Genomic DNA, 26,517 nt, shown 5'->3' on the forward strand with positions numbered 1-26,517 from the left:
ATCTACTACTGGTATGCATTTGGAGATGTGAGGCTGTAAACATTAAACACACACACACACACACACACGCAGAGATGCTTCCTTCACTTTACTCCCCTCTCTCTTTCTCTCTCACACACAAGCACACACTGAGCATCACAGCATAGCACAGTCTCCTTTTACCAATAAGCACACTTTTTTGTGAGTAAATTTGATTTATTTTGAATGAAGATAAGAACACAGTATCACATTTTTCTTAGGTGATATGACCTAAATAAAATTCATTCATTAAAATTTACAATTAAAATGAATATCATCAAGTGGAACAAAAAACATTAAAAAAATATTATGAAAGAATGACATACAGCAACCTTTTACCATCACAGGTCTGCTTCCCAGAAACAAATGTACCCACGCACAAGAGATGGAAAGACCCCAACTCTCCTAAAGCCTCATAATTTTACGAAAACTTGAATTTTGTAAACAAAGATGATTCAACTGAAGAAATAAAGCCAGAAAAATTACTTTTCAAATATGTGGAAACAACACAAGCATTTAACAATTCTAAGGTAGCAGATCAATTGTGGTAATGAAGGGCAAAGCTTTTAAAGAGTTAACACAAAAATACTCTGCAGTTCCCCTTGAAAATGAGCAAGCACATTCAAAAAAGAATTGTGCAATAAAGAGAAGAAAAAAGTCATTGAACAAATGACAAACAAACTTAATTTCAGATCATTGTCCAAAGCTTATCAGCTGCATATCATGCTTAAATAAACAGAAATTTAACAATGTTACAATGTATTTCAATCTGCTTTTGCTCACATTTTCTATTCAACACAGATCTTCTCACGAACACGGACTTAAGACAAACACGAATCACTGCTGATTTTACCCAAAAGCCAGTGTTCTCAGTTTTGACACTGCAGTTCCTAGGAAAAATCACCATTAGAAATAATGTTTTTGTTTTGTGGAGTAGTGAAATCTTGCACAAGAACACAGAAAACGTATAACAATGCATACCCTGCTGAATAAAAAAATAAAAAAAAGAAGCTCAAAGCAAACAGGATACAAAAACAAACTTCACAATGTTCTCTGGTTATTCAATGAATGGTGTAAAAAGAGAAAGACGCGGTGTTAAAAAACAACTGACATAAAAACACCCTGGTCAGAGACGCTACACCAAAAAAACATACCACACAATCATAACCAAGCCGCTTAACGATGACAAAAAAATCTACCCACAGTTTCATCATGAGCATACCCCGGGTAGAGTGGACTCGACAGCCCAGCAAGGCAGCTACTCTTGGGGAGGAGGCAACCCTGAGTAAGAACCTCAACCACCGAAGACGGAAGACAGCAGCCAACTTGGCGTGGGGAGAAAATCGGCTGTCTACGCTCCCACGATAATAACATCGAACGCAGAAGAAGAAGAAGAAGAATCATGAGCATACACATTTTCTGACAGCACTATTGCAGTTAATTTCTCATTCTCCACCTGCACCTTTTAAGTAAACTCTTATGCCAAAAACAACAGGGTGTAGTTTAACAAATAAACCCACCCAAAAATTGATAAAAAAGCAATGCACAAATAAGGTCAAGAATAGTTTGACGTAAATAGTGGTAATTCACAACAAAATTAACAACACCCTGAATCAAACACAGACATTTCTTATAGCTGTGATTTGTGAAACCTTACTTCAAAACTCTTTTGTAAAAGTAAAAAAGCTATGTACATCTACACTGGTTCAGAAGCAAGCAGCATACATGCGATTTAACCACCGCAGTTGCCAGAACAATAGATTTAAAAAAAATCTGTTTTCAAACTTAAATAGGTGCACTACATGTCTTTTCTATTATATGCGTTAGTTAAAAAAAGCATTTTCCAAACCTGTTTTCAACTTTCACAAACATACACTCAAAAACTTGGAGCGGATGACAATATGGCAACTGACATGAGATTCATGAACAAAATCTGTGGTCTTGCTTCAAATGAGTATGTCTAATAACTAGCTTACACATAGACTCTGATTATTTGTATTTATCAAGAAAAAACACACACAAATAAGCTAGACCAGGACTGTCAACAATCTTTTTAGTTTGTGAACAAGTCCACAAACAGATACACTGCTAACCTTCCAAAATGAAGAATCAAAAACACAAGAATGGTACGTTTATAGAACATCTAATTGAAAAACTTCTGCGTGTTTCATTTATCAATTAAACATTTCATAAACTTAACATTCACGGGTTTTTTAAATTTTCTTTTCACTCTGTGTTTAATTGGCACAAAGCCTGGGATGATCCTTGATTGCCTGCAGCAAAGCCAGACGGACATCTTTTCCATCGTAACCTCGCTCGCACAGGTTGACCAGCACAAACAGCTGTTGCAAGGCATAGTAGTCCTGGAATATGAATGGAACAACGGGAAAAATTAATCAAATTTGCTGAGAAATCTTGATTGCCAGGAGAATACAAATGCATGATACAAGGAGATTATAAATGTGGGGGCTGGGGAGGGGAGGGGCGGCAAGGGGAAGATTCAGGGGAACAAACAAAGAATACAGATTCAGAGAGTTGTACACAACTTACTGCAAGCTTATGGTGTTTCTTAGAGCAGAAATGTGTGACAGTGACACTGATTGCTTCCCTTGACTCATATTTATTTAAACTATAGTACCTTTTCGATGTGACAATACCCGATACAGAACTTTGCACAGTTCACTTTGTGACCATATCTGAACTTAGGATTTAGTACGAAAAATCACCATCACAAAGAAGAAGAATAGAGTTCTGTACTGGAAAACTGAACTTTTAACTGTATATTTTCCTGTAGTCTCAAAGCATGTTTTCTAAACCTTTGTTACAGCGCTTTAAACCGATTAGAAACGAGAAGAAAATTCATATGCTACTTTCAAACCCTAACATGACATTTCCGTTTGTCATGAACTCTATGTGTAAAACATGGCTTTGAATACAGACTCGATCTTTACCTGGTGCAGCTTCAGGTTTTGGCAGCTGTTTGCCAGCTCATCCACAGCCTGTTCATAACAGCCCCACTGTGTGATGGGTCTACGTTCCTTTGCAAGGGTCTTGTACGACAGCTCTCTTCTGAAGGTCAACATTCCTCCTGCCGGGTACCATCGCATGCTGTTCTTCTCCATCCATCCCACCAAGCTTTGGAACAGCCCGTCAACTGCTGTGTAGTGCTGAAACATTACATTTTGTGAAATGTAACAAAGTACACAGGCCCAAAGCCAGATAGACAAACCAACATCATGTTTCACCTGCGCTCAACATGTGAGGGCCTGCAATATGCTGTCAGTGTCACTCTTGTACCAGCCTATTCAGTCACGCCAGAACCAACAATGAGTGCGCAAAGCCATAATCTCTCCAGAGACTGTAATGGATGCCCACTACAGTTCTACCAAACCTTTTAAGTTGTTGTGTGTGTGTTCTCTTCATACACTCAAGATATAGACGAAACTATGAAATGGACTATCAGAATGTTGCAGAAATGGAAGCAATATCATTAATATGCTAACGTAACATGAATTCAAAACTTTCAAAAACCTGAATGCTATTACATTCTCAAATACCCTGCAAAAAAAGGAGAAAAGCATGAATCAACAACAAACACTATAACGCTCAATTCTTAGCATCATCTAATGAAACACGTCTTTTGTGAATGCTCTGTCTTTTCACAAGAGCCTGAACAAGACAATAATTGCAGTCCACAGTTCTAACACTAACAGTTTCAACATTGTACCAAAACTAAGGCTAATTTTAAGAAAAACTTAACATAGAACATGTACTTTGCACACACACATTTACACATACGTTGTAAGTCAAGCACGCACGCACGCATGTGAACACGCACACACACGCGTTGTATATATGATATTCAACTCACTGCCATCAAGTCAGTGATGGCCTGAGCCACTTTCCTCTTCTCATTGTATGTTGTTGCTGCCTTCAACTTGTGTTCCAGAATTTTCATTGGCACCTCAGGGGCTGGCACTGCATCTTCCTAAAAACATAATATAGATCTCTAATTAATCTCTGAATCACTAAAGTAAAACCCACATTACTAAAGCTATATAAAGCTCAGTATTAAAATGCTGTACCATTGTATCACAAACGAGCACATCCCATCCCCAATTTTGAGAACATATGTACACTACTCGTCATAAAAAACTTTACACATGCGTTTGAGGGCAGATCTTTCTGATGAGGTCATTTATCGTAAAACCAATTATATGACTGGAAAGGCCGTTTATTCCCATAACTTATTCAGAAAACAGATTGAGTTTACATGACGTAGTGTTGATACAGTGGAACCTACGGTGTACACCTTGAAATGTTTGCCTGACAAAAATGGTGCTTTTGAGTTTGGTATAGACAGAGTATTTTTGAAAATAATATTTCAAGTGAGAGCTCGTTTCCTGAAAAGGGTTGGACATTAGACTGAAGTGCCACGCGCCGCTCTGCTTTTATACCCGACCCTCGGCCTTTAAGAACAATGACATATGCGTCACATACTCAAATTTCACGTACATATCTTATCAGACATGGGTGGTATGAGGATTTCAACGCGAAAGTAGTTTTTAAGAAGTTGACTCACTGTAGGATGACGAGGACTTGGTGGCATACGAACAAAGGATGCTTGATTGCCTTGGAACTCTGCAACTGTCATCTTGGTAATGGACTGCAAAAGAAACAATCGAGTAAAGCAAAATCATTACATTTCTTCATCTGTGGAACTCACAGAATGAAACTGCATGTACTGCATATTTGTTTCACCAAGACTAGCAAAACCATAGGGTAACCTAAACCCCTGCAGACTGAGAAAGCACTAAGACGGGTCATGCTTGTCTCTGCTAAGTACTATGATGCGAACGTAGTACCTAATTAACCTATTTTCTTTAATCATGAGCACATTTTTAGAGTAATCATGACATATCCATATATTTTTGGATTCAGAATTTGATGAGGAATAGGATGCAATCATTTCCAACTCTGTTTGTGAAAATTCGATTTTAATGACAACTTTAATGAGAAAACCAAATTAAGTAATTGTTCAGCTTTCAAGTTAAAATGCAATCCCATACTTCAGACTGAGTCAAAGATTGCTTGACCAAAATTTCAATCAATTTGGTTGAAAAATGAGGGTGTCACAGTGCTGCCTCAACTTTCACTAAAAGACGAATATGATGTCATCTAACTTAAGCCATTCGCTGTGTATTGGAATAGCGTGTTTAGCGTTGCACGCACGTCTGTAGTTTAGTTCCGACGGATATCACGAATTTTTAACGGTGTAAACGGCCCTGCTGACCAAGGGAAACAACCCCCGCAATAAACTTCTATCTGTCTACAGTGGAACCATTCACTGTAAACAGTTCCTTCCCTTCAATTGTTGGGATTAATTTGATTTTGTTGACGGTGTGCGACCCACGTGTTTTGACTTTTCCAAAATGGCGGATTGTTCTGCTGACAAGACATAGTAACTTGAAAAGAGTGCTAGAACTTGTTATTCAGTACGGTTCTGATCTTGACCTTAGTGATGATGATAGTGGAGATGATATTTTAGATTCTGGTGACGAGTTTGTGCCAATGGACGATAATTTGGGTGATGATTCGGACAATGAAAGTGTCGATCATGACATTGTGTATGATGAACCCATGACGTAGAAAGTTTGTGTTTTTTTGCTTCAAAGAGGTAGTTTGACTGGATGTGAAGACAACAAAAGGTATGTTCTTTCAAATGTTTCATATATTTTCTAAAAGAGCAAGTTTCAAACTTTGCAAAAATGTAAGGTAGGTAAGGTTATTTTGTGTTGTTGATTTTTATTATTTTTTTTAAAATGGGTCAAAATCGTGCGATTTGAGGGAACACAGGGACAATTTAACAATTTAGACGCGCCTCGATTATGCTTGACACTCACCAGTTCAAGTCTATTTAACAGTAATTTTTGTTTTTGATCCACCAGCAACACTCTGATTCACCAGCAACACTCTTGACATTTGAAACAGTGCATATCAGCTTGATTTTGTGAGAAAAAGTACTGCAACAGTGAGTTACTGGTGTTTCATTCAAGAACAAAAAAGTTGTTTTTTGTTGCTTCAAATTGGATATTTTGCCTGGATATGAAGACAACAAAAGGTATGTACTTTCAAATGTTTCATATATTTTCTAAAAGAGCAAGTTCCAAACTTTGCAAAAACATAAAGGTATGTAAGGTTATCTTGTGTTGTTGATTTTTTATAATTTTTTCAAAATGGCTCTAAATCGCGCGCTGACGGGGAACACAGGGGAAATTTAGACGCGCCTTGAATGAGTTAAGCCATTTATCGAAAAATGAAAAAGAAACTTCTGGGAATATCATTTTAAAGAACCTGTGTGTTAAGTTTCATAACGATCTGCCCAGTAGTTTTCTGAGAATTGCTCTACACACACACACATACACCACACGTCTCGATTTCCAAAACTTGACAAAATGTATAAAAAGAAGACATAAGTAATGAAAAGCATCAAACCTTCAAAACCTCAGACTAAAGTGTCAACGGCATTACAATTAGTGTTACAAAAAAAAATCATGTATGAATGTTCAACAACAAATGTATAAGGCCATGAAAGAGAGTGCTGAGTCAAAATGACTCGAGAGAGGGCAAGTACAATGGAATTAAAGTTAAACTGTATTGTCCGTAAAGTGTTAACTACATACAGAAACAACCTGTTTAGTTTGGAAACCATCACACCTTAGATGCGAAGGAGTGCAACGTGATGTTGAAGCTAGAGTTCAAAGTGAAAGCTTGACCAGGAACTAATCTCCCTAGACCTACCTATGAGTGAAAGGTATGCAATCAAATGCCTCCAAATTAAATGATTCTACAATATCACACTAACCCTTGGCCCAAAAGAAACACTTATACAGGAAGACAAGTCCTTTAAAACTACACTCGTACCTGCGATGAAAGGACACCCTTTAGACCAGCCAAAAATGTTTCTGTGTGCAAGTGGCCTATCATAATACACACTGGTCAAAATACACACTGGGACAAAAAAAAGTGCTCTTTCATTGGAGGTGTCCTCTCGTAGTAAGGGTCTCACATCGCAGGTTAAGTACCACTGTACTTATGTTAAAGAAGCAATCTAAAGTCTGCTTAACTCTTTTGCTGCCGGTAGGAATTAGTCGGCTGACATCCTGCGTAAAGTGCTTCACGGGCAACAAACTTTTCAATAAACAACAAAGGACTAACAACAACAACAAACCAAACAATCTATGTGTGTATGTGGTATATTCATTCATACATCAAGTGCACACTGTTAGTTGTTAATACAGGTAAATACAGGTAATGCTTCGTATACACATATTTACTGGCAGCGAAGAGCGCTAGGTTAAAAGTCTCACCAAGTCTCCGTATTCCTCGACTTCACTGGTGTTGGTCTCCTTCTTGGTGATCAAGTATTGCTTCTGTAGGATCTCTGTCTCCAGGTTTTCCTGCACAACATATTGTCGTTAAATGCAAAAACATTAAAAAAAATTATGTATTTAATTAAAAAATTAAAAAGAATCGAATACATGATAAAATACCTAATAATGTTAATGGTAAATCAACATGCATGTGTTTAATAGGCAATATTTGGAGAAAAAAAACTCTGTCAGGTTTGTAAGGGTTGTGAAAGAGTGAATGCTCTTGCTTTTATTGAGGCAAACTTTCCCATGTGATAATATCATACATGTAGGCCAATCACTAGTGAGGGGTGTGTCTGAAACATGTAGACAAGGAACCCAAGTGGAAAGTTTTCCTCAAAAAAGCCAGAGTATTCAGTCTTTCACAACCCATGGAAACTTGATAGAGTTATTTTGGGACTGTCTACTTCAGTTAATATTGTCGCTTTTGGCTACACACGTATGTATACAAATGCACACCCTTTGCCGAAACAGAAAAATATATAGTATGAGTTATTTCTAATATGCTGACTGTTAGCAAATGATAACAAGACATGTCGAGAAAAAAGATATCAAGCATGAGCCTTTTAGGCGAATGCTGATATCGTTTGTGAGACATGTCTGTTATCATTTGCTAACATGAGCCTTTTATGCGAATGCTGATATCGTTTGTGAGACATGTCTGTTATCATTTGCTAACAGTCAGCATATTAGAAATAACGATTTTATTACCGTTTAATTCGACCAAAAGAAATTTCGAAACAACCCCGCGAATTTGACAGAACAGCCGCAATGGGAACTTGAGCGCTTCTACCTGATTATGCCTGTCAGTCAAAGAATTCTCGTGACCTGAGTCAGCCAATCAGAGTAACACACCTGACGTGATGAATATTCACAGGTCAAATGCCTTTGACACACAACAATCTCACAAGATAAACCATGTTGAACCTGCGTTTCGGTTGCTTTGCTTTTTCTCGTTGAACAGAGAGCGACAGATTTAGAACCGACTCCAGACGGATGGGAAATGACGTAAAGATACATTTGATGTAAAGCGAGTGGCGCAATTTCACTTGATTTTTCCGAACTTTGATCATTTAGATTTCAAGTGAGCGGTCGGCATTGCACACTCAGACGATGGGCGGTGCCTTGCTGTTCCGTTACGCACCCACTGACAAAACTCGCTTTTCGGTATTTTTTTGTAGATAAAGAGAGTATTACCTGACAGCATTTGAAGTGTCATTCTTTAGAATAAATCACGCTGATATTGTTGAATTACATTTTTACTTTGTCTTGTTAATTTTTAGCGTGATATACAAAAAGGGTCCCTGCCTGAACGTTATAACATTTAGAGGGTCACCTAGAATCCGTCCTGATTGGTCAAAAAGCCATATGGGGCACTGAATTGGTAATAATAAATGATAACTGAACACATAATCATCTCAGGTAATAATCCTGATACTTGACAACAAGCACCCTGACCTTGTCAGAATCCTGCATCCAGTTGACACTGAAGACGTCTCCCAAATAGGTCTGGCGTTTTTCATCAAAGTAGCAGGCGTATGAGGACTCGTTGGGGCTAGATGCAGTGGCAGCATAAACTGCAACAAATTTGAGGAAACATTTTCCACAAGTTGTGTGACTTTCTCTAAAGTCTGTGCTATTATCATAACACACACACACACACACACAAAAACCCACATCAACAATGACAATGAACAGAAAATTCTCTCTTGCAAGTTATCCAAAAGTTGCTCTAAAAATGTGACAACAGGAAACAGAAAATCCTACAATTGTCGCTGTAGCAATGTACGTACTGTTAATGTCCTTTGGCAGCTTGGTGGCAAACATTGACCCAGATTCACAGGCCTCCACATACAGCACCATCTAAAAACAACACAGTTCAACTCACATCTTGCTGTTATTACTAACAATGCCATTTTGGGGGGAAAATCACACACACATGCATATGTCAGTGAAAGTATGTGCACACACGATCAATTTAAAACCCTCACAGAATTAAGCATAATAATACCCAAATATTCCTATTACCTGATCTTCATTCAGTTGGTTCTTCTCTTTCAGCTTTTTCTGTGTATCACAAAGTAGCTCAAAAACTAAATCTGGAGTGCAAACAAGAAAAAAAAAGAAGCTTCAATCTCATATACCCTCACAGAGCGTACAAGACCTTCTAACCTTAAAAAAAAGAAGCAATGTACACTTCCTCCTTCAATTGAATATAAAACAAAAGCACTGTGCCAAACCACAAGTACACAAACTACATTTGCTAGATAACATGCAAACTTTACTCTTGCATTATCAGTGTCACAGTCTTATGTATGTCTTTAATCTATCACAATATGTTTACATTTAAAGACTTAAGTACTAAACCCAGTTTAATTGATATGATGAAGCTGCCATAATACAAACACATATCCCATGACCTCCCTTCTTTGTCTCTGTTACTTCAGTATGGGTATATATGTTGTATTTTTATAGCTCAATAAATACATCATGGACTCCAAAAAATATATGATAGTGCAGATTCCGATTTGGGCAAAGAACTACTTTCCTCCCGACCTTTGACCTTGCGCCAAACAAATAGATTGTAATACACTCTTAATTGTTTTGCTGCTAAAGAGTTCTATCCTCAGTTTTATTAACCCGTGCATAACACTAGTTTGAACAGTCGAACACTATCACAATGCCCATGGCTACAAACCAAAACAAAAAAACGAGTACCCTCCCTTGCATCGAAGCAGACGACTGTTCGTGAGAGTCTGTCACAGTGTCGGTGTGGGAACTGACAGAAGCTAGGGAGCACAGATAATAGAAGCCCTGTCACATAGACTAATCACACAATCAATACACTTTTGGCTCATGTTTTAAATGACAGTTTCGAGTTTGTGAGTCAAACTCAAAGCAACAACACTGGTCTGGTGTCATGCGTAGCGGGACCGAAAAGCGTCCGTACTGCATGGTTTGGGGTGGCTTCGCTTCGTATCAAACATCGGCTGTTTCACGTATTTTGCGAGAAAGTCTACTCTTTTGCCTGGCTCTGCAGTAAGTCCACATTATCGATGAAGGTATCCAAGAACTTAACATGTGTGCATTTTTCCGTAATCCAGTCATATTCCTTCAAAATGCAATCAATCGGCGGTGACAGACGTGTCAGCAATTCGCGACTTCACCAAGTCGGTCCCGTTTTCCTCACACCCATACCAGTTTAGGTTCATTCATGCAAACACACTCGCAAAACAGTTTATCACGTAGATACATTTCAAATAGGGAGCAAATGGTTAAATCTAAACCTACATATTTGTTCCCTAAAATTTGCTTCTCTGTCAATAAGCCTAATTGTATAATAACACGTTCGAGAAAAACAACGTGGAATCGATTCTGAATCGAGTAAGCCAAATGGGTCCCAAACCCGTTTCTAAAACAAAAGAATTGTGCGCTTCAACTAAATTAATTTCTATACGACTTCATTACTTTCTTGCAACTTATGAACCTTTACTTAAAGCTTTTAAATGGTCTGAAAGTAGTGTTACCGCGTACTTATCGATGCACTCATTCGTTTTATTTTTTTCAGCGACGGTCACTTAGTTTAAGGTTGCAAAAGGGCCAAGTCTCGCTGGCACCACTGTTTTACAGTCCACAGATCGCAACAGTGCCGCTAGTAGTCTACACTTTGTGTTTGATGGTAGAATGGGATATACAGATTACAACACTCGTGGTTTTTTATATGGCTTGTATTTCAGTCAAGACCCAGCGGGAATATCAATCGAGAGCCACTCGCCAGAGGCTCGTGTCTCCCGATGATATTCATCCGCTGGGTCTTGACTGAAATACAAGCCATATAAAAAACCACTCGTGTTGTAACCTATACATATACATATGTAAACTCATAAATGTTACCTTTTTGTACTGATTCTTCTTATGCATTGTCATCAGCGTCTTTTCCAGGTCTTTGGCATGGAGCTAAAAAAAAATTAGTATTTCATTTATTTTAAATGTTAATATTTCTTGAGCAAAATTTTAAAAAATGAAACTCTCGTTGATCTACCAAACTGTACGCAAAAGCCCAGAATATGTTACTTGAGTCAGCTAATTCCAGTAGGCTACCAAAATCCTGATATTAATTGAGCCCGAAATTGACTTCGTGAAGACTTCCCGAAGCCTTTTTACTGAAAATTCAGTGCCAAAGCTTCATGCAGCAAGCTTTGTGAAGTTGACTTCGCCCATTTAATTTCAAGCTTTTACGAAAGTAAAAATTGTTAAGCAGTTTTATTCACTCAGTTTAAACAAATGCAATAACAGTAACAAACAATTCCCAACAATTATTTTTTTCCCTTTATAATCCCACTTCTAAGAAATTAGGTTTACTCCCTCCCAGTGAAAAGCTAGCTGCAATTCAGGTGGGTGCATGTTGAGGTATTTTTGCACATGCATAGTTTCACTGAAGAAAATAAAAATGACAAGCACAAATTAAAGTAGATACAGCAGTCTCTGCAATGTACGGCCCCCGGCGTGAGCAGACACCTGACATGTACTGACACATTTGCTCGGCACGGAGAGTTTTTCAACGATAATTGCACCCTCATAAGCGGACACCTACAAAACGTGACAACAAAGCACGACAAAACGAAATTACGACATGCATGTTTTCAATGGATATTCTTGCAAAGCATCTGTGCAAACATGCGTGCCTCTGTGAGTATGCTTGTGGCTGCTTTCATGGGGTGCATGTATCTTCAGTGATTTGAGGATTTTCTTTTGTCTCTCTACTTTTTACACCATTGATTTAACATCATTTTGACAGAACAGTTTTGTTTTCCTTTCAGTTATAAGTTGTAGTAGTTTGATGTTATTGTTTTAGTACAAGTAGTGGCTCATGAGTAGCAAAGACTCACTTAGTCCGTCAGTGTGTTTGAGTGTGTGTGTGTGATGGGGGAGGGGGGTGCACCTGCAATGTACGGACAGGTTTGCAATGGCCCAAGGGTGTCAGTTCATGAGAAGGACTGCTGTAGGACAGAACTGAACAGGACAGAACTGAACAACTGTTGAACTCACAATGCTAACTAAACAACTAATGAACTCACAATGCTAACTAAACAACTAATGAACTCACAATGCTAACTAAACAACTAATGAACTCACAATGCTAACTAAACAACTAATGAACTTACAATGCTGTCAGGGAAAGCCAGCAGACCAGGACCTCCATGGTCAGCAAAGTTGACAAACACATGATCATCTGGGCCGCTGAAAGTCAGAAAAAGACAGAAGAAATAAGTGTGCATCACTTCTGTTCATAGCCCTGAGGTTCATCTTCTAATTTGTTTACATATTCAGTGTCTCCTATTGTGTTTCTCTATTCAGAGTATATAATAAGCACAGAATTTCTGCCTCACTGTGTCATATTTCTAATTATAAGCACAACATGCTAGTGGTACTGTCTCCTAGCTACTGTGTTTTTATCAATTTAAGTTTGTGATTCTGTGAATGTAGATCAACACGAGTCCTTGCTTATTTACTGAATTTGTTTATTTCTCAAAACCTAAGTAAAATGATGACATGTGAAAATGTCAAAAATCACTGCGGTAATGTTTTTATGTTCTTTCTTCAAAGTCCTTGCAAGATACATGCATTCATTTTCTTCAAAGAAACACAAAATCCCTCATTCAACAATTTCTGGGTAAAAGACCATACTGTACCATCAACAAGTGCGATGATAAGTGCCCCACATTGTTGATCACAATGGAAAAAACAAAAAAAATTACAAATGAGGATGAAAGTCGCTTGTTCATGTCAATGCTGAGGAATGTTATTCTCTCAGGTGCAAGCAGGATGGTTCCGAATAACTCTCATTTACTCAATTACACATGTCGTATGCATTTAGTAGAGCGCTTACTTCCCTTTGTGTATCAGATCACAATAATAATAATAATAAATAATAATAATACAAATATTTGTAACGCGCACATATCTCACCAACAGGCGACTCAAGGCGCACATACACTCATTCACACACACGGAGACTTAAAGTCCCTAACACACACACACCATCAACCATTAAATATGTACAGTTATTCAGGGTGGGATGGGGGTGGGCAGTGTAGAATGCATGGATTATTTGGAAAAAAGGAATGTCTTGAGTGCAGATTTGATTGATTCGAGGGACTGTTGTTGACGGAGGGGGAGAGGTAGTGTGTTCCATTGGCTAGGTGCTTGGAAAGAAAATGAGCGTTGACCTGCTGTTTTGAGTTTGGTGTGGGGGATGTTGAGCTTAAGGGAGTCAGCAGATGATCTGAGTGCTCGTGAAGGGACACAGAGAGAGAGAGAGTCAGAGAGATAGGCAGGGGCGAGACCATGGAGGCATTTGTAGGTGAGAGTGTTGATTTTGTATGTGATACAGGCAGGAACGGGCAACCAGTGGAGCTGATTTAGGAGGGGGTTGATATGGTCTCTCTTTTTCTTTCGTAAGACAAGACGGGCAGAGCTATCTTGAATGCGTTGGAGACGACAGATAGAAGAAGAGGGAAGACCCGCCAAGAGAGAGTTGCAATAGTCATTGACACACATTTCAGAGCTTAATTACCTCTCAATCACTCTGCCGTCATGGCCAGTCAGCTCTTGCACTTTCTCCTTGTCTCCACTCAGAACAGCCAGAAAGACTTGTGGGGTAACATCCTGAAAAGGGAGAACTAGATATGAAGAAAATACATGACTTACATTTCTGGAGAAAAGAAAATAAATTCTCTGAGGGTCAAATGAATTTTGCTTGAATAGATGTGTACTAGTTGTGTATTTTAGTACATCATTCATCAGATGCACAATAATCCAAAACGGAACTGATAATTGTTTTTGATTGTGTGTGTTTTGTTTGTTTTGTCTTTCATTTTTGAATAGGCACCAATTGTATTGCTGATGGGTTCAAATGCAATCACTTCTACTGGAAAATTGCAGACCTGCAGGAGGTGAACTGCATATAGAAACAAGTCGCGTAAGGCGAAAATACAATATTTAGTCAAGTAGCTGTCGAACTCACAGAATGAAACTGAACGCAATGCCATTTTTCAGCAAGACCGTATACTCGTAGCATCGTCAGTCCACCGCTCACGGCAAAGGCAGTGAAATTGACAAGAAGAGCGGGGTAGTAGTTGCGCTAAGAAGGATAGCACGCTTTTCTGTACCTCTCTTTGTTTTAACTTTCTGAGCGTGTTTTTAATCCAAACATATCATATCTATATGTTTTTGGAATCAGGAACCGACAAGGAATAAGATGAAAGTGTTCTTAAATTGATTTGGACAATTTAATTTTGATAATAATTTTTATATATTTAATTTTCAGAGCTTGTTTTTAATCCGAATATAACATATTTATATGTTTTTGGAATCAGCAAATTATGGAGAATAAGATAAACGTAAATTTGGATCGTTTTATAAATTTTTATTTTTTTTTACAATTTTCAGATTTTTAATGACCAAAGTCATTAATTAATTTTTAAGCCACCAAGCTGAAATGCAATACCGAAGTCCGGGCTTCGTCGAAGATTACTTGACCAAAATTTCAACCAATTTGGTTGAAAAATGAGGGCGTGACAGTGCCGCCTCAACTTTCACGAAAAGCCGGATATGACGTCATCAAAGACATTTATCAAAAAAATGAAAAAAACGTTCGGGGATTTCATACCCAGGAACTCTCATGTCAAATTTCATAAAGATCGGTCCAGTAGTTTAGTCTGAATCGCTCTACACACACACACACACACACACACACACACACACACACACACACACACACGCACAGACAGACAGACACACATACACCACGACCCTCGTTTCGATTCCCCCTCGATGTTAAAATATTTAGTCAAAACTTGACTAAATATAAAAATGGATGTTGTTGAATGGATCTTGCGTGACAAAGCATGTTCCTGCCATAAAGTGGTTTGAACTGGTTGTGGAGAGTAACTTCTAGTTCTATTGCCGAAAACAGAATATAACACTAACAGTTCATGAAGTTGCTTAGAGAAAATTGTTGTCAGGGTCTGTGAATATCTCCGTACAATACAGTGGAACCCCCCTTTTAAGACCTTCAAAAATTGGGTCTTAAAAAGGAGGGAGTCTTAAAATGGAGGGGATATTTACAGAGGTTATGAACAGAAAATCTCAAAAAGCAAGGTCTTAAAAAGGAGGAAGTCTTAAATTGGTGGGCGGGACTGGTCTTAAAAGGGGGGTTCCATTGTACCAGCTGTTGGGGGGCCGGGGTAGCTCAGGTGGTAGAGCACTAGACTTGTGATCGAAAGGTCGCAGGTTCGAATCCGGGCCGGGCCGAGTCAGGTCAAGTTTATGTGCAGACCCAGAGACGGTATCTATCTCCCACCCCCGTGTCACCACAGTGGCACAAAAAAGACCTCGGTCATTCGGCCATAAGTGCAGATGGCTAATACCACCTAAACACGCATACACTTGTGTATCTCATCTAAAGTCGGGTTAAAACCCGGGAACATGCCCCTAATGGCTTTGCCATGAGGGCGTAAAACTTGAATTTCTCTGTACCAGCTGTTAAAAAAATGAACTTGAACATGCTGAAACACATGACCACTGATGAGAACATACTTCATTAGAGCCATTATCAACATGAACAGGAAAAATGCAGCGACACCTCTTTGCTGCCGCCCTTTGTTACACCAGGAATTCAGAGGCACAAACCTCAGAGACACACCTCTTCAAACAACATTTCGTCGCCGATTAGCTCTGTCCCAAACATTATTCTCTATGAGTACTTAACTGACCTTGTGTGTGTGTGTGTGTGTGTGTGTGTGTGTGTGTGTGTGTGTGTGTGTGTGTGTGTGTGTGTGTGTGTGTGTGTGTGTGTGTGTGTGTGTTTGTGTGTGCATGTGTGCTTGTTGTGAGCATTTGTCTGTTGTATGTGTTTGTTTGAGTGTTTTTTGACTGTGCACTGTGCTGCGCTGCGAAAAAATTTGATTCTTTGTGTTTTATGCAAGCATGTATAATTATGTGCTCTTTGATGAGTATTTTCCTTTTCATCTGAGACAAATTGTATTTGTTGTATATATCGTGTTGTGTTTTTGATTGAACTTGTAAATTGAACTTGTAAAGCGCTTGGAGCTGTGGAGAAGTGCTATATAAATGTCCATTATTATTATTATAGTACTATTATTAAACCAGCCTCAGTACTCCGCATGCATCTCGTTTAACTTCAAATAGACCAGTTATAATTTAAAAGACCAACCTGTTTCTTGTAGTCAATAAGCACCCCCGGGAAGACGTTTGGCCCGTCAGGCTGATTGATGATATTTCCTTGGTAAGGATTCCTGTTTGGAGACAAAGGTATGCAAGGTACAATGGAATGCTACACAGTGCTACCTGCAATGAAAGGACACTTTTGGGACCAGCCAGGAGTGACATCACAGCTTTACATATATATATATATATATATACATTATCAAAAAACAAGAAAGGTAGGTTGTTGGAACGTTTGTTATTGACAAAACAATGTCATCATTTTCACGAGTTTTCATTCACAAGCACCTGGGAAATAAATCTCATATTCCCCTGGCAATAAATCGAGGTGGTGAATGGGTTTGAGCTTTCAGGTGAAACGTGGATTGTCAAAGTAAAAGCCAATCAGGCTGATTGTTTGATGTGTGGAAGCATCGCGGCTTTGGATTCGTGTTTCCGATTGTAAGCATTCACTCTCAAAGACCCAATCAATGTTGATAATTACCGCGGCGACTCATGGTCAATTATCTCTGTAATCGCAAGATCCACAACGAAAAGTCATAAAACACTCAAAAGAAAAGAAATATGCTCAACACTTACTGAACTCACACATATAATCGCAGCTCTGTACATTATCAGACTGGGAGAAAAGCGTCAACAAGCTACGTTTGACGTCAAAGACAAGTTTGACCTGTTATCTCGAGCTACTGTGACGATGCTTTTGGGACAGGAATTAGATTCTAAAAAAATGTCTCCCTGTGGGTTATTGTACATTTTGTTGCACTACCAAAATGATGACAAAAACGATGTTTTGTGGCTTGTAGTCAGACCAGCATTTTTTTGTTGGTCCTCGGGGAGCATAGTGCCTTTTGTCACATATTTATCAACCGCGGCCTTCGGCCTTGGTCGATAAAGATGAAACAAAAGACGATATGGCCCCCTCGGACCAACAAATAAGCTGGTCTGTCAATAAGCCACCAAACATCTTATAATATTCACAATTTATTGTTTGTCAATAACAAACGTTCCACCAACCTACCTTTCTTGTTTTTTTATTCTGAACTTTGGAACATTGGCAGTCTCTTTGTTTTTGGATTTATTTATATATATACATTAGTCAAGATAATAGACAATGGGACAGTAGAAGGTGTCTTAATTTTTACATTTAGTCAAGGTTTGACTAAATGTTTTAACATAGGCAGGGAATCAAGACAATTAGGGTCGTGGTATGTGTATGTATGTACACAGTGTGTCAACTGATTCCGTTCATACACCGGATGTTTCCGTTTGTCCGCAGGATGTTTCTGTTCATACAGCCTCATTTTCGACACTTGCTTTGGGAAAAAACGTGGCGGTAAGTCGTGTGGGCAGCGCGCTTTTGTGATAATGCAAGAATAAGGTAGCTAATTGGTTGGGCTATGTGTACGATAAGTACGATAAGTACCAAGGTGCTAGTAATCTTCATGATAACACATGCGGGCCGCACGTGGCAGAATTGCCTGAGTTTTTAACATTTTCTTGTTTTTCTGGCTCTGTTATCGAATCTGACCCCTGATTTGCACATGATCACCAAAACCATTGCCTGTTACGACATTTCGATTCCTCCGAAAACGGCGTATGGCTGCCTAAATGGCGGGGTAAAAAACGGTCATACACGTAAAATTCCACTCGTGCAAAAAACACGAGTGTACATGGGAGTTTCAGCCCACGAACGAAGAAGAAGAAGAAGACGACATTTCGCTTGAACAGAAGTTTATAGAAACGCCTGTTACAACATTTCGCTTGAACAGAAGTTTATAGAAACCCAAAATCACTTGTCTTTTGAAAACATGCAGATTCCGTTCATACACCATGTTTCCGTTCGTACAAAAGTGCATGTTTCCGTTCGTACGAAAAGCGTTTCCGTTCATACACATTCGCTAGATCAGAGTGAAACAGGCCCCCACTACAAGTTCTGTGTGTTCCAATGGTCTTCAGATAGCACAAAGTATGAATGCGTGTGATATTGGACCTATGTGAACCATAGTTTTCTGTCCGTTCGTACTGATTTTGAAAAAAAAATGTGTCCGTTCGTACCACTTTCATCAAATTGTTTCCGTTCATACGCGTTTTATGACGTTCGTGATTTTGGTAGAAAGCTTGTGCAATTAGCATTTTAACTTTTTCGCGACGCGCCGCCCGAATACAAGCGTTCACTGATCATGCCGTTGTCAGCACGCCGCCAGAATCCGTGCGTAAGGTGCGTGAGTCGCTTCGCCACACAGCGCCATAATAGTAGCGTTGGAAGTGGAAAATACCACGCTGGGGATTTTCCATACGAAAACCCACGTCATAGGTTCAGAGGTCGGCTGCATTACCATACGCGACAAATAACTCCCAGAACAGTTGATTTCATTGGTTAGTTTGGATACTACAGGTCATTGACGGGACCAACCCATGCCTTAGTTTCATATTTAGGATTCCAAAATGTCGCGAGTTGTCAGTGTTGTTGCGAAGCGAAGCGGCGTGCAGAAGGAAGGCAGTGACTGTGTCAAACAGTGTTGTTGTGATAGATGGATAAGTGAGTGATGAGGGTGAATGAGTTAGCCAAATCAAGAGCTCGAGGTGTCAATGCTACTTTGGCCAAAACCCAATGCAAGCGGACGGACGCGATTCTGGTGCCGGGAATGTTCTGTGGCCACATGGCTGTGGCGCTTTGTGTTGAGCCGTGCTTCGAAGTGTGGCACACAAAGAAGGATGTTCTCCGTGCATAAACCGAGTTCTAAACAAGTCATTTATACAAAAACTGTAAATACTGTGACAGCAAGTGTTTCTTTTCTTCTATGGATAAAACCCAACGCAATGGGACTCGATTCTGGTGCCTGGAATGTGGTGTGGCGTTTTGCGTTGAGCTGTGCTTCCAAGTGTGGCACTGTAAATACTGTGACAGCAAGTGTTTCTTTTCTTCTACATGGATATATTCATCATAGTCATCACCCAGTCATCTCATTGTCTCATTCAGGTTAGTAAATTCTTTTTTGAGTATTCACTAACAACATTTTGTGCATATTTTCAAACATGTCTGTAGTATTTATGTGGTGCCTCTGGACTTTTTTTAATTTAAATTGTTGACATTTTCAATAGCATACCACACAAACACAACAAGCCTTTTGACAAATACAAAGTACATTTCTGAAACAATGAAAGATCTTTCTTTAATTGTGTGCAAAAAGTAAGTCTCCACATGTACTAGTTTTTTTACAATATTTTTTTCAAAATACAATATTTTTTTCAAAATTTTCCAATTTTGGTTGTCAGCAGGCTATTTATTGACATTTTCAATAGCATACCACACAAACACAACAAGCCTTTTGACAAATACAAAGTACATTTCTGAAACAATGAAAGATCTTTCTTTAATTGTGTGCAAAAAGTAAATCTCCACATGTACTAGTTTTTTTACAATATTTTTTTCAAAATACAATATTTTTTTCAAAATGTCCCAATTTTGGTTGTCAGCAGGCTATTTATATGCTTTGGCTCAGGCGTTCTGAGTGTATAGTCATGTCATAGGGTGGACGTGTTGAATGAGTTAATACCCCTAATTCGACTTATGTTTTACCCATAATTCATGTTGTTCATGAGTGCAACAACATGCGACTGGCTTTTCTGGTGCAATACCATCCCTTAAAATCTTACTGAAGAGCAAACATTTTGATAAGTGTATATGTTCTGCGCGTTCTTAGAATCCGGTTTCATTCTAGAATGGACCGGGTCCAGGTTGGAATTCTAACCCTGCGCAAGTACAGGGGTGCCATTCTAGAATGAAACCCTTGTTGCTGGTCCATTCTAGAATCGGCCGTGCGCAAGGTTGGAATTTGGGTCCAAGTTGGAATAGTCATTTCAGTTAGACTATCACACAGCCAAAGCCACAAATGTGGATTTTCTGTTTGTTTTTGTTTTTTGTGTGTTTGGTTGGGTTTTTTTTCTCGGGTTTTTTACACTTTACTCAAAGACATCGTGAATTGGGATTGTGATGTTCTGAAAGTGATTACGATTTTGAGAGACACTCAGCACTGATCGCTACGAACGGAAATTTCCGGACTGACAGTGTTTTGCAGATCTCGCTTGTAACTGGATTTTCTGTTTGTTTTTGTTTTTTGTGTGTTTGGTTGGGTGTTTTTTTCGGGTTTTTTACACTTTACTCAAAGACATCGTGAATTGGGATTGTGATGTTCTGAAAGTGATTACGATTTTGAGAGACACTCAGCACTGATCGCTACGAACGAAAATTTCCGGACTGACAGTGTTTTGCCGATCTCGCTTGTAACTTTTAATCTTATTCATATACATGAAGAGTTTGAAACGTGGGCATATCACAGTTTGGAAGGTAGGGATTCTGATAGATTAAATAAAAACTGTCAAACTTTTAGGCATGGAATTCCCCTTTGAGAGTATTTGTTGTGGTAGTACTACTACTCAGTGTGAATTGCTTTCAATGTTTTCCCATAATATTATAAAACCAGACAAAAGTTGTTGTTGATTTCTGTTTTTGTTAATGTCAACTTTTTTTTAAACCTGTGACAACAGCTCTATAACTCACTCTGTCCTTCTGTTGGTCTGTCTGTCGGTTAGTCGGTCTGACCGTCTGTCTGTCTGTCAAAAAAATTGTCAAAAAACCGGACATTTCCGAGAGGGAGACAGCGCTGACATTGCAAGCGGCCGCAACCGGCTCTCATCACAAAAACAACTGCCCTGCAAACATTACCGCCCTGGTAGTCCCCCTTGCTATGGTCTGCCTTTGTTTATTGCGTACTCAGGAGTGTCAACTTTCTTGACATGACATGACATCGCAAGATCGCCAAAGGATTTTTTCAGGGGTAGACAAATCAGCCCCATTTTATCAAAGGGAAGGTGCAGGTGGAGATAATTCAAGGGAAGACAACTCTGTCTTACCTACAAACATTACGGCCCTCTTTATTCACTCTCGCGATGCTTCACGCATGTCAACTTTCCTCAGAATGGACCAGCAACAACTCAGGGTTTCATTCTAGAATGGCACCCCTGTACTTGCGCAGGGTTAGAATTCCAACCTGGACCCGGTCCATTCTAGAATGAAACCGGATTCTAAGAACGCGCAGAACATAGATATTCGTCCAGTTTCCTTACACAATGTAATTTCAAAGATCTGAACTTATGCGAAACCTGTTCAAAATATGTACTTTTTTCCTTGAATCAGTTGACACACCGTGATGTATGTGTGTATGTATATAAAGCGATTCCGAGAAAACTACTGGACCGATCTTCATGAAACTTCATATGAGAGTTCTTGGGTATGATATCCCCAGGTTTTTTTTTCCATGTTTTCCATAGATGTCGCCTTGAGTCGCCTTGAGGTGAGATATGTGCGGGTTATAAATTTCTCTTATTTTTATTATTATTAGATGTCTTTGATGACGTCATGTCCGGCTTTTTGTGAAAGTTGAGGCGGCACTGTCACACCCTCAATTTTCAACCAAATTTAATGAAAATTTGGTTAGGCAATCTTTGACGATGTCTGGACTATGGGATTGCATTTCAGCTTGGAAGCTTAACAATTAATTAATTAGTTTCCTCATTAAAGTTGTCATTAAAATCGAATTTTCAGAAACAGATTAAACAATGATTGCATTGTATTGACCTCATCTCCTCCTGAATTAAAAAATATATAGATATGTCATGTTTACTATAAAAATGTGCTCAGAATGAAAGGAAATAGGTTCAGTAAGTACTATACGGACGGGTGCTTCGTGGCGACGAGGGTGACCCGTCTTGGTCTTCGGTATGGTTAGCTGAGACCATCTGAATGTTGTCTAGGCGATGATTGGTTTGTGGTGTTGATCTTGACTTAATGTTTTTATATCGCTTCACGTGACTTGTTTTATTTGGAGATGTCCTCTCATCACAGACACTTCTGTGTACTCTGGACTGTCTGTAAGGACACTATACCTACCACACTGTAAGTGTAACTGAAAGAAAGACATTCTGTTTTGCAAGTGTTCAATGGTTATAATGAAACTTATGGTACCTGGTACAATGTGACAATAGTAACAACAAAACTGTTTACATTTACATGTTACCTACCATTTTGTCAGTTGTAAGATGTCAAAACAATGCAATAAATGAATTCTACACCCAGCGACTCTCGCAGACCGACCAAAGACTAATAACTGTACACGCAAGATTTTAAGTACCACGTAAAGTTTCAACATGACTATGAATCTATACATGTACAAAACTCACTTTCAGTTTCAGTTTTAATACTTTATTTATCATGAGCAGGTTGTAATAATGCAAAGAATAAACATTCCTTACTCTTCACTGTAGGCGATGTCATCATACATCATTGTGACAATATTCTCCTGTGCAACCCCATGGCTGCGAAGTACATGGTAGGCATGGCAGATGTCAGCCTGAAACACACATAAAAGGGGGATTTATCATTTTATGTCTTACAATCCAATCGTCCTGAATTGTTTCTTTAATTTCTCAATCAAGTGCAACTTATTCGACTATTTTATGTTTGCTTTCCTTTTTATTTTTGTTTTGTTAGAAATGCTCATGGGATATATCTTCTATATATATATACGACTTGTGTCTGTGTGTCTGTGTGTCTGTTCGCGATGCAAGGCCAAAGTTCTCGATGGATCTACTTCAAATTTGGTAGGCTTATTCAGAGAGACCCCGGACACAACCTGGTCGATGAGAATTTTCAACACGACGTGCTCTCAGCGCGCAGCGCTGAACCGATTTTGTTTTTTCTGTTCATCTTCCCAGATCCATTCCCAGTAACTCTTCCTTATCTTCTCCAGTGTTTTGCGTTTATCTCCCTTCCTTCGTGTGGTGTCAATCCATATTCCCGTTACTATTTTTAGAACACAACGCTCAATCCATATTCCCGTTACTATTTTTAGAAGGTCACTGTCCCGGCGAAGCCGGGTATTACTCTTCCTTATCTTCTCCAGTGTTTTGCGCGTTTATCTCCCTTCCTTCGTGCGGTGTGCCGGCAAAACCGGCGTACACCCGGCAAAGCCGGGTATTCGGCTCGACTTCTTCCCGGCGAAGCCGTACCCGGCGAAGCGGGTATTCATCTAGTGTATATATATATATATTATATTCATTGGGATTAAGAGAATAGCATATATAAATATGCTATTCTCCTAATCCCTATGACTCTAAGTCTAATACATATATATATACAATTTATGAGGTACAGATTCTTGACCCGTCTGTATTGTAAGTACATTATTAGTGTATTACTTTATATATTATTATCATAATATATAACTTACTTGTAACAACATCATGTATTGTTAATAGGCAAAACCTATATATACACACTCCGAGTGTATACAGGATCGATAGGTCTGTATACACTCCAGCAATAAAAAGCTCTGTTACAACCCTAAGCCAATGAAATGTCCCCTTACAAGTCCTTAGGAAGTAGCCAATGAAAAATCAATCTGAGGTATTGACTTCCACCATCTCTTTGTCGGAGTATATACAGGGTTGGCAATAATGTACACTCACTCACAGGGAAAACAACCATTTCTGGGTCGATACATACTCCAAGTGTGTTTCAAACTCCGACAATAAACTGTTGTGTAGCATCAGTGTTATGTGTGAGTGTGTTTGTGTTTGTAACTAGCGTACTTTAATATTATGAATCAAAAGTGCACTGCGTTCACTCACAAGATGGCGTCGTATGACTGACACTCCGAGCGTTGATGCTGTTTTCTAGTCTTTTATGCACACTCCGAGAATGTAATCAACGTTACACTACAGCAATGGCCGTGCAGCATCAGATAGTTACACTCCAAGTGCGTATAGCCAGTGCGTTGTTAATATTATTATATTAACAGTATTCAGACTGATTCTTTAACCAGTTTCACTTTCACAGAGAATGGGGGAAAATGTGCATGCCAATAGTATCAAACCCTTGATATTAATGAGAATTAGCATGCCACTGCTAGTGCCAGAGCATGACATTGACTGACATTGACAATAATTGTAAACAGCTTCATTTTATTGTTAGTGTCTAAAGCATGGTCATTTGAAAAACTCTATATATATCTGCTTAATCAGAAAATCATTAAATGACATGTGCTGTTACAAGCGATGTCAATTGTTCATTTCATTCAAAATATTCGATCAAAGCATGGTTGATAGTACAAGTATGGGTCTATAAATATAACATGACATCCACAAATTGTTTGACACAAGTCACAAACAAATATATATATAAAGACTTCCTTTTGTGCATGAGGTTCAGATCAAGTAAGCAACATCATTTCAGTTGTACCTAAGCTATTTAAAAAGCGGATTCCATCACATTTACATGTATACACAAGCATAAAACATACAGCAATGACACTTGAAAAGGCTGACAGGGAGACTCGTGCACTAAACAATGGGGACACCTGACAGTCAACAGAGCAGAACAATTCTCTCGGATCGGAATAGTCTTTCACTTTTTTTAATCGGCCAAACGAAATTTGTAAAAAAGTGAAGGATGAGTTATTGAGCAGCTTTACAACTAACATAAGTTACATGAATGTGTCGTATCATGTCAGACTGTCTTTACTTGACTCCGAAAACCCCATCTAAAATGATTAAATCTAACTTCAAATCCAAGTTTTTGACATGACTATTAGAGGTCATGCCTGATTCATGCTATTTGCACCCTTATTTTTGTGTTTAGAGCCGGATTTTCGACAAAGTCGATGCATCGATTTCAATGCAAGAATCCCGCAACAATGAGTGCCCAGTTTTTGCAGTCCGCTGATCCCAGAAAAATCGCAGCCAAAAAGGCTGAGACAATGAATATTTTCATCATGTTTTGTTGAGAGTGTTCAGGGCGCTTGGTTTTTCTGAGTTGTAAACAAACTCTTGTTACTCTTGTTACTCGAAAGCACAAGTATTGATGACGTCATTTGATTAGTGCTTCCGCTCCTTCGTTAATCCTTTCACAAACACAAAAATAAAGCTGTGAACTGTGAAAGTTGCAGATATAAGTTATGAGGTAATCTTGAACTTTAGCGTGTTAAATTCATAGCTCAGAATCCAGTGACATTCTTTACTTATTTTTGATACAAGTCCATGTAAGCAAGCCAAAGAACATTTGTCGTGAAATTTATTGACGGATTGAGCTCCAAACTTAAGCATAATTAATTAATTTGGTTGTTCAATCGACGAAAATGCAGCGAAAATGGCGTACGTTGTCAACCATGGGACATCATTTACACGAAAGAGTTGTCTCCCTTGTCCGCTCATACGGATAATTCCTTCTTTGACCCATGTAAACGAAATGCATTCGTACAGTTCATCGGAGTTCATTCCGTAACTTCAAAGGGATCTAAAATGACTTGTTATGATTACAAGTGCAGCTTCTACCTCTGAATTATGAGCTATGAATTTAACACGCTAAAGTTCAAGACTTACCTGTTAGGATTTCAAACACATGTGTAACAAAACACGATCTAAGGACGAATTTTCTTTATTTCTGATGAGGTTTTTTGGGGTTTTCGGAGTTTTCGGGGGTTTTCGGAGGTAAGTAGCACCGTCTTTACCAGGAACCAAGAAAGAGGAAAACATCCGAGACTACCATCGACCTTTATGTAGACAAAAGACAACAAACCTGATGCCTGTAATTGTCGTAGCCGCTGGATCCCGCAACAATGAGTGCCCAGTTTTTGCAGTCCGCTGATCCCAGAAAAATCGCAGCCAAAAAGGCTGAGACAATGAATATTTTCATCATGTTTTGTGGAGAGTGTTCTGGGCGCTTGGGTTCTCTGAGTTGTAAACAAAGTATAGAGTTACC

The 26,517-nt window shown here is 38.9% G+C and overlaps 1 protein-coding gene across 1 annotated transcript; it reads right to left on the reverse strand.

Moving 5' to 3' along the window:
• Positions 1–174: 174 nt before the first annotated feature.
• LOC138953046 (legumain-like) lies at positions 175–26,517 on the reverse strand. The gene is made up of 13 exons (XM_070324819.1): positions 26,335–26,517; positions 23,013–23,110; positions 16,690–16,771; positions 14,029–14,120; positions 12,617–12,692; positions 11,346–11,408; positions 9,245–9,314; positions 8,910–9,028; positions 7,389–7,478; positions 4,601–4,684; positions 3,890–4,006; positions 2,970–3,185; positions 175–2,381 (listed from the first exon to the last, which is right to left on the reverse strand). Exons 1-13 carry the CDS (start codon positions 26,452–26,454, stop codon positions 2,256–2,258), a joined length of 1,353 nt encoding a protein of 450 aa, XP_070180920.1. The 5' UTR covers positions 26,455–26,517; the 3' UTR covers positions 175–2,255.

Source organism: Littorina saxatilis, linkage group LG17, assembly GCF_037325665.1.
Source record: "Littorina saxatilis isolate snail1 linkage group LG17, US_GU_Lsax_2.0, whole genome shotgun sequence".
Taxonomy (NCBI): domain Eukaryota; kingdom Metazoa; phylum Mollusca; class Gastropoda; order Littorinimorpha; family Littorinidae; genus Littorina; species Littorina saxatilis.

Bases quoted from the DNA above. Each gene is read 5' to 3' on its own strand.
- LOC138953046 (XM_070324819.1), bottom strand. From the start codon at position 26,454: ATGATGAAAATATTCATTGTCTCAGCCTTTTTGGCTGCGATTTTTCTG. The intron at 16,772-23,012 runs GTAAGGAATGTT...GTCTCCAAACAG, and splicing joins GACATCGCCTACAGTGAAGA to GAATCCTTACCAAGGAAATA. The intron at 2,382-2,969 runs GTAAAGATCGAG...TTCATATTCCAG, and splicing joins AAAACCTGAAGCTGCACCAG to GACTACTATGCCTTGCAACA.